Source organism: Phalacrocorax aristotelis, chromosome 12, assembly GCF_949628215.1.
Source record: "Phalacrocorax aristotelis chromosome 12, bGulAri2.1, whole genome shotgun sequence".
Classification (NCBI taxonomy): Eukaryota; Metazoa; Chordata; class Aves; order Suliformes; family Phalacrocoracidae; genus Phalacrocorax; species Phalacrocorax aristotelis.
The window spans coordinates 7,197,637-7,206,689 of NC_134287.1; the positions used below are offsets into that span (position 1 = coordinate 7,197,637).

Below are 9,053 nucleotides of genomic sequence, written 5' to 3' on the forward strand. Positions count from 1 at the left end.
CAACACCATGTGCACTAAGGAGGTCAAGGAGGCTTACTGCTATCTTCCCAAAAAGTGCCAGCTGCTGCTGGGCCAGGGTCCAGCGGGGTACCAGCTCAAAAACAATCAGAAGCCTTTCACTTGGCTCTCCCGGCATCTCTGATCCCTATCACTCCATTGCAAACCCACTGCCCCAGCTGGGCAGAGTGGCGTCAGGGGTGTCAGGATCCACAGTTAATGTAGCTGCCCCTAAACACGCTGCCAGAGATCAGCTAATCTGATAATTACAGCAACAAAAGCCATTTAGACAAACCATGACCTGACCCCAGGAGCTTGGAATGAAAACATTTTACCCTCCTCTGTCTGGATCCTGCACTGAGAAAACATCTGTATTCGGAGGATGGCTGGGAAAACAGCCCCCACACAGCAGCCAGTGGGAACAGCCACAGCTTTGCTCCTTGCCCACACGCTGCCTGCACCCAGCCTCAGCACGGGATGGGCAGTGCCTTGGGGCAGGACAGCCTAAACCCTTGCTGTGATTCCAGGACTGAGGGTGCCCCAGCGCTGGGCAGGGCTTTTTGGCAAGGAAGAGGATGGGGCAGAGACTGGAGGGTGCAAGGGTGGACCTTGCTAGCAGGAGCGAGGGGGATGGGGTGAGTGGAGGTCGTCTATATCTTCCCAGAAAGGGCTTTTTCCAGGCCCACACAGGGCTTGACACCACAGGGAGGGCAGCACCTCGTACCCGGCTGTCCCTGCATCCCCACAGCAGCCTGAGCTTTGCAGGAGCCAGGCTGGCCACCGAGCCCACCTGCCTCTAGCTCCCAGGAGGGGATGAGTGTGGGGGTCCGTGCCTGCGTGCGGCGCAGCAGTGCGTGCCTAGGGGGCTCCTTTGCTCCAGGTAAGGTGTGCAAGCTTTCCTGCTGAGTGGCAGGTCATTGCTGGCTGTCAGTCAGAGGCAGGAGATGAAGGGAGGGATGCCTCAGGGCTGGCTCCCATGTTTCTCCTGCTTTTACATACATTTTGGTGGCACCCTTTGTGTAGGCTGGGGAGATGAAAGCTCAAGGCCAGAGGGATCTTGCTAACACACAACCACCCAGCTCGGGGGCCCGGCGGCCTGTTGTTTTGTGCCTGTCTGTCTCGTTCCTGCATCTGTTCCCAGCAAAGCCCCGTGCTGTGCCGCCAAGGGCACGGGACACCGGCGGGCTACGGGCAGCCAGGCGCACTGGCAGGTAACTCCTGCTGGGTCAGCAACCCTGGCCTTACAGGCATGGGCCATAGTACAGATGTCTCCACTGGACCGGCACCACTCAGCTCATGCTGCCCAGGAGCCCCTAAGGAAGGAGAGCAAGACAGTGCTGATTTGGGGAAACTGTATGTTCTCTCTTGTGACTGGCACTGTTCAGCCTGCTCTGGCGGTCCCAAGCAGCAGCTTGGTGCAGCCAGCTTGGCAGGCAGCACCTCTGTGCCTTTATGACTTCCTTGCTCTGCACTGGGAAAGGGCTTGGCCATGTCCCCAGATATCCCAGTGCTCTTTGGAGAGCAGTAGGATTAGGAACCAGTAAGTGCAGTGAAAGCCTGCCAGTCTGGGGACTCCCCAGCACTTCTGTCTGCTCCAGAAACATGCAGCCTTGTTCGGCTTTTCCCATTGCAGCATCCCACTTGTGCAGTGCTTTACTCCTCGTGAGCAGAAAATGTGACTCACCCGGCGGTGGGCTACCCTCATTTACCTCTGATGCCCTTGTTCTCATCAGCTGCTTCCCTGCTCAGCACTGCAGCATCCACCAACCTCAAGAAAACCAATTGCTTTTCATCCGGTCGGGGTTAGAGTTAAGCTTAGGGTTAGAGTTACAGGTAGGGTTAGATTTAAGGTTAGGATTAGAGTTAAGGGTAGGATTCGGAGATGCCCTGACAGCACCTTGACAAGGTCAGGCGCTTGCAGGGCTTCAAGGCAATTGTAAAGAGCAGACCTGAAGCCCTTTCGGGCTTTCCACACAGCTCTTTCTGAAAGTCCAACAGAAGTTTTGTCTGAGTTGGGCTAAAAAACCCACCAGGGCCAAGGCTGTGGTCTGGCGCTACTGTCTTGCTCCTCTGCCTTTCCCATTACTCTGTTTTCTCCAAAGGCAGAAGCGTTGGCACACTGCTGTGCCGTCGGGCAGCTCAGCTCTGCCTCTTCCCTGCTCTTATGCTAAGCAGAAAGTGCACTGGGCAGTTCTTCCAGGTGCTGCCCGGAGCTGGGGGAGGCAAGGGCTGTGCCCCTGGGCTCCCTCCCAGGCAGCCGGGCTGCGGAGCCACCATCGGCATGGGAGCGGGGCGAGGCACCAAACTGGTTTCCAGAGGGATCTTGGCTGGGTTAACAAAGGGAGCGTAGGACATGGGCTGTCTGCAAAAGCGTTTGGGGACAGAGGGGCCTTTCCCGTCCCGTATCCCTGTGTTTTATGTCACGGGAGGGGGCGGAGGGGGGGTGGGGTGCGGTCGCGCTGTTGTTCGCAAAGTCCTCTCCATTTCCCTCGAAGCCTTTCCCAGATGCTGCGGGATCGCGGGCGGACTCCCGCAAACTTCAAAAGCCGCTTTAGACTGGCGGCGGGCTCCTAGCGGAGCCGGTCACGCACCGAGCGGCAGCGAGCCCCCTCCCCGGGGATGAGCGGGGGGAGCCGCGGGTGGGATGCTGGGGCAGCCCTGGGCCACGTCCCGCCGGGACGGGCCGGAGCCGCTCCCGCCTTACGGTGCCGCTCCTCGCCGGGGCTGCGGAAGCAGCGGCAGGGCCGGACGGGGCGGTCGTGCCGGCGGCGGGGCGATGTGCGGGCCGGCTCTGCCCTCTGCCGACATCCCTCTGCACAGCCGCCGTTCCACCGCGCCCCGCGACGGCAGCCGCCCCAACACCCGGTGTTCCCGAAGGTCCCCGCGGGGCTGGAGGGAGCCTCCGGGGCGGTGGGACCACAAAGGGTGGGGGCAGCGTGGGGAGCACTGTGCCTGCGGGAAAGGTGCAGATCTTGGCAGCGAGGCGCCGCGAGAAATTCCCTGCGGATTAAGTGCAATGCCATGAGCTCGGGGAGGAGGGTCCCGAGCTAACAGGTGACCCCAAACGCTCCCCCTGGGCCGGAGCAGGGTTCGCCTTGGCGGTGCCACCTGCCAGAGGCTCTTGGTGGGAAGGCAGACACGCCCAGGGGACCCCGGCGTTTCCCCCGGGTTGGGAGAGTCTCAGGGGGCCGCCGCGCAGCGCCTGACCTGCTCGCTGGGAATCAGGAAAGCGACTGAAAAACCCGGGGCAGACGCACTGGAGGAGCCCCGTGGCCCGCCTTGGGGTGGAAACACCTACCGTCCTCACAGCCGTCCCCGTCCCGCACCCGGGTCGCTGCACCCCCGGGATCACCCCGCACTCCCGCCAATGCCCCTGCACCCATCCGCACCGGGGCACGGCCCTCCTGACCCCTTCCTGCACCCCCCAAGCCTTTCACCCTTGCACCACCCTGCACCCCCGGGCGCGGCCCTCCCTGGGGCTGCCGTGAACCCCGGCTTCGCCCTCCAGGGGCGATATGCAACCACACGTATGCTGCACCCCCGGGTCCCCCATAGGGAGCATGCCGTGCCCCACCGGGCACTGCACCCCCGAGCACTGCCGCAGAACAACACCGCCTCGGGCGCACGGCATCCCCACGCCCCGGGCGTTGCACCCCGAACCCACCCCGCACCATCGTCACGGTGGCTCCGGGACACTCCATCGCACCCCACCGGACGCTGCACCGCCGCAGCCCCGCGCCCCTGTGACGGCTCTGCAACCTTCGCCGCGGCCCCGGGCCTGCCGGCACCTCCGGGACCACACACCCGGCCCCGGCCACCTGCGGGCCCCGAGACGCTGCGCCCCACGGCGGCGCCGCGCGCCCGCCTGCCCCACGCGGCAGGGGAGTGGGTGAAGCTGGGCGGGAGGGAGATGGACGACTCCGGCCACCAATGGGCAGCACGTGCGTCCCCGCTGCCGGCCACCGTCCCCCTCTGCAATTGGCTGCCCATAGCTCCGCCCGAGGGACCGCGCTGCCCGCTGCCTGGCTGGCGGCGGGGAGGCGGGGCCGCTTGGAAGCTCGCTGATTGGCTGAGGCGTGCGGCGGGCCCGCCCCCGCCCCTGCCGGTGAAGGTGAGCGTCTCCTCCAGGCGCCGCGCGCCGCCCGTAACGGAGCGCAGCGGAGGGGAGGGGGTCGCGCCGCCATGGCCGCCTCCATCTTCACCGCCGTCCCCCGCGCTCCGCCTGTCGCTGTTTTCAAGCTCACGGCGGACTTCCGGGAGGACGGGGACGCGCGGAAGGTCAACTTGGGCGTGGGCGGTGAGTGTGCGGCCTCCCCCGGTGCGGCGGGAGCCCCTTCCCCGCGGGGTAGGCCGGCCGGCGACCTTGATGGCGGCCCCGGCCCCCGCCAGCGGGGAGGCAGCGGCGGGACCCGGGCTCCAAAGGTCCCCGGGCGGCTAGGCGGGGCGGGGGGCGACGGGTCACCGGCGAGCGTCAAGGTCGCGGGGGCGACCCCGTGCTGGGGGCCCGCCGCTCTCGGGTGTCGGTGCCCCGGGGCCGGGAGGCCCAGTGTCCCCCCGGGCGCTGAAAGGCCGCGTGTCCCTCTCCTCGCAGCCTACCGCACGGACGAGGGGCAGCCATGGGTCCTGCCGGTGGTGAAGAAGGTGGAGCAGATGATCGCCAACGACAACAGCCTGAACCACGAGTACCTGCCCATCCTGGGCCTGCCCGAGTTCCGGGCCAACGCCTCCCGCATCGCCCTGGGTGACGACAGCCCTGCCATCAAGGAGAACCGGGTAGGTGGTGGACGGGGAGCAAGACCACTCCTTGCTGGGAGAGCTGCTGGGATCCCTAGGGCATCTCTCCAGCAGACCAAGCAGAAGAGCACAAATACGTGGAGTAACAGCATTTTGGCAGGATTTGGGGATTTTTTTCCATTGTGGTCTTTACTGGTTGTAGGTTACTCAATGATCCTGTGTACATGAAGCTGTTTGCACAAGTAGTTGTAACTTCTGGGAAAAACCAAACATGGGCTGCGGTTGGAATTTGGTTTTTCCTTCATTTTCTAACTGTTGCCCCATGGGAAACCGATGTTAGATAATAGACCACCTTTCCCAAAATAAGGTGCTAGCTGGGAATCTGTGCTGTGCCAAAAAGTAACAGGAATAACTGGAGTCTATTTATAACTGTAGAAGGCATCAGGGTGGGCCTGAGCTCTGAAGGAGGTTGAAGACCACTGGAAGGCGATGATGCCCTGGCTGGGATGACCCCAGGGAGCGTGTTTGGGATCCTGGCTCACTCTTGCAAGCGCCTCTGTTCTCTGTGCACCGATAGTGAGGTTGACCTGGATGGACCCTGCTGGCAACTGTCTCTGTTGCAGATTGGAAGTGTTCAGTCCTTGGGTGGGACAGGTGCTCTGCGTATCGGCGCGGAGTTCCTGAGGCGCTGGTACAATGGAAACAACAACACAGCAACCCCGGTGTACATCTCTGCTCCATCCTGGGGTAAGTGCTGTCATCAGTGCTGCCATGTCCTTGCAGGGTCCCCTGTGGGTCAGCGGACGAGGGGGGCACAGCTGAGCTTCTTGCAGGGCAGGGGCTTGGGTAGCAAGAGGGGGGCCTTCCTCCTGTGCATAAAGGGAGCATAAGTGTCTCCATTGTGTATTTGGTGACATTTAGGGAGATGCTGGGACTGGAGAAGGTGGCTTGCTGGAGGGGCAGCCTGTTTTTCTGAAAAGTGATTTCTTTCCTCAGAGAACCACAACTCTGTGTTTGTGGATGCTGGCTTTAAAGATATTAGAACCTACCACTACTGGGATGCTGCTAAGAGGGGCCTGGATCTCCAGGGGCTGCTGGGTGACATGGAGGTGAGTAAAACTAGCATGGGATGGGCTGAGCTTGGTGCTGTGCTGTCAACAGCTGGCTGTTCTCTTGCATGCTGTGCCTGGCAGTGGTTCTCTACAAAAGAGACTGGCGGTGCCCAGAGCAGCTCGGGGCCTCTCCCTCTGCTGTGGGTGCCCAGTCTCGTCCCTGTGTGTGACCAAGACCCGCTCTCTCCTCAGAAAGCCCCAGAGTTCTCCATCTTCATCCTCCATGCCTGTGCACACAACCCAACTGGCACAGATCCCACTCCTGACCAGTGGAAGCAGATTGCTGCTGTTATGAAGGTATGGGCTGCTGCTGGGGCTAAAACGGCGCTGAGGGGACAGAGAGCTCTTGAGCCAGCTGGAGATGGGCTGTAGGGAATGGCAGGAGATGTGACAGAAGCTGGAGGAGTTCCACAGGGCAGGTGTTGAAGGAAGAGGCCGACAGGATGCTGGTTGTCTGCACTCAGAGGACAGAAGCATTCCAGTTCTTCTCATGCCTCAAAGTTCTTCCTTTCAAACTCTGTCACATGGGCTGCAGTGAGGTTTCCCATGCTGGAGAGATTATCTATGGGCACCTGCTTTTCACAGGTGCTGGATAGTAAGATATAAGGCAGTGCATCTCTTGTGCCTGTGACCTCAGATGCAGTTTTCTCCTGCATTTGACCCTTTCTTGACCAGTGCAGCCTTCCTATTCCTTTACGCCAGTAGAAAGAAAATATCTCAGTCTGGTGTTGCCAGACCATGTTTCCTTTGTGAAACCTGGAAGCTCAGTGGTTGTTTTTCCCTCCTACAGGGACAGCGGGGGGTAAAGTGAAGATTGTGGGGAAGGGGTTTCCCTCTAACACTGTTCCTCCTTGCAGCGACGGTTCCTGTTTCCGTTCTTCGACTCGGCGTACCAAGGTTTTGCCTCTGGCAGCCTGGACAAGGATGCCTGGGCTGTGCGATACTTTGTCTCCGAGGGCTTTGAGCTCTTCTGTGCACAGTCGTTTTCCAAGAACTTTGGTCTCTACAGTGAGTGTCTGGCAGTAAGCTGGCCCAGTAGCATCATACCCAGACAGATGGGGCTGGCATGCTGGGGCATGGGGAAAGCTCTGCTTTGCCATGATGCATGGGGACCAATGGCTCACATCCCTTGGCTTGTCCACAGATGAACGTGTGGGTAACCTGACTGTGGTGGGGAAGGACGCAGACAACGTGCAGCGTGTGCTTTCCCAGATGGAGAAGATTGTGCGCACAACTTGGTCCAACCCTCCCTCCCAAGGAGCACGCATTGTGGCAACTACGCTTTCTTCCCCACAGCTCTTTGCTGAGTGGTACGTGTCGCCAGGGCCAGTGGGAGAGGGAAAGTGGGGGAAGCCGCCTCACTGAGTGACAGGCTTGGCAAGAGGGCTCCAAACCAGGCAGGTGCCTGTCCCTCATGCTCTGCTTCCTGCCTGCTGCAGGAAGGACAATGTGAAGACGATGGCAGATCGAGTCTTGCTCATGCGGTCAGAGCTCCGGTCTCGCCTGGAGTCCCTTGGGACCCCAGGAACCTGGAACCATATCACAGAGCAGATCGGCATGTTTAGCTTCACAGGGTTGAACCGTAAGTACCAAGTGGCCTAGTGATGGGAGGACTGGGTGAGGACAGTTTTGCTGGGGGTGAACGGGGCTGAAGCAGTCCAGGCAGAAATCTCTCAGGGACTTCACTAGAGCCCTGGTATCACTACCTTTGTGGGTAAGCAGGGACATAGCAGCAAGCAGCATTTTAGTGGCCAGTGCTGGAAGTTTTCTGCTTGTGAAAGGTTCAAGCAGCACTGACTGGTTCTGTTGGCTTTTCTGAGCTGTGGGATTACTGCTCTCACCTGATGTCCAATTGTTTCCCCAGCTAAGCAGGTGGAGTACATGATCAAGGAAAAACACATCTACCTGATGGCTAGTGGGCGCATCAACATGTGTGGCCTGACTACCAAGAACCTGGACTATGTGGCTAAGTCCATCCACGAAGCTGTCACAAAAATCCAATGAAGCACATGAACAACCAAACTTACATGAAGTCACCAAAGCTGTAGTGTGTAGTCTGTGTCTTTCCCTGCTCGTGGCTAGCCTTGTCCCGCACCTCTTGGGGTTTAATAAAGATGGGAGCAGTAGCTCAATCAGGGATAATAATCTCTTGACCTTTTTGAAATACTGCTTGCAATGTGGTGGGTCAGTGCCCCCAGGAGGGTGGGGGCAGCATGAGCCGCTCTGGCTCTTGTTTGACTGACAGCAGCCTGGTCTTTAGGCACTTAGAGCTGCATCTTTAGCACATCAAAATCAACTCCATGTGACTGATCATTTTGATCTAGGTGAAGTCTAGTACCAGTGCAATGCGCTGTGGGGTAACAGCCCAGTTGGCTGGGATCTTGTACGGCTTTTGAACTAATGTCACTCGGTAGTATTTTGGGGAGGGGCGAAGCTGTTGCTGGCTTTCCCCCACCTGGTTCTGAGCCTTATGTGAGCAAACATTTGTAATTGTGATAATTGCTTCTTTGTGTTGCTGACAGAAAATTAAACCTCCATCTCTGAACTTGCCTGCAGTTGTGTGATGTCATACCTTCAGGCTGTGCTAGCCTCTTCCTAGGCTGAGATCAGAGCCTCAGCATCATGGTTTGTCCATTGGGTCTTAGTTTGTTTCAAGGCTTTCCCTTTCTTCCTCATGGTGTGTTGCATCTCTGATGATCACGGTTGCTACCAATGGGGCACAGTGCTATTGGGATAGTGTAGTTGAGATCTCCCTCTGACTCTACGTGTAGCTGACCAGTTCCTCCCATGTCCATCTCGTGTTCCTTTTCCTTTGCTCCTGCCCTGTGCTGTCCAGCCCATCCTGTCTATGTGCTTGCTTTCTGGATGGTTGTGTGTTACCCATCCATCTGGCCATCCCTCCCTGGCCCAGAGCTCCTGGCCTGTTGCTAATACGTCAAAAACGAGAGAGTTCCTGCTTCTCAGCAGGCCCCTGGTGAACCACCACCTACTACCCCTGGCTTCAGCAGGGCCTGCCAGCAACAGCCTGCATTTCTGGCACTGAAAAAGAGCTGGGACCATCTGCTTCTGCTCTTTACAGCCACTGTTTGCACATCTATTTGTGAGCTGATATTACCACCTTGACAGAGCAGCCTCCTGCCGAGATCTTGGTGAAGAAAGGGGCCCAGCCCCTTTCCCTGGGTCAGTTAGTGGTAGTCACTGCTGCCCTGA

The 9,053-nt window shown here is 59.2% G+C and overlaps 1 protein-coding gene across 1 annotated transcript; it reads left to right on the forward strand.

Moving 5' to 3' along the window:
* The first annotated feature begins 4,072 nt into the window (after positions 1–4,072).
* On the forward strand, positions 4,073–8,388 carry GOT1 (glutamic-oxaloacetic transaminase 1). The gene is made up of 9 exons (XM_075107396.1): positions 4,073–4,294; positions 4,589–4,770; positions 5,355–5,478; positions 5,728–5,840; positions 6,036–6,140; positions 6,701–6,851; positions 6,988–7,153; positions 7,283–7,425; positions 7,708–8,388. The coding sequence occupies exons 1-9, from the start codon at positions 4,180–4,182 to the stop codon at positions 7,845–7,847; spliced, it is 1,239 nt and encodes a 412-aa protein (XP_074963497.1). The 5' UTR covers positions 4,073–4,179; the 3' UTR covers positions 7,848–8,388.
* The last annotated feature ends 665 nt before the right edge of the window (positions 8,389–9,053 follow it).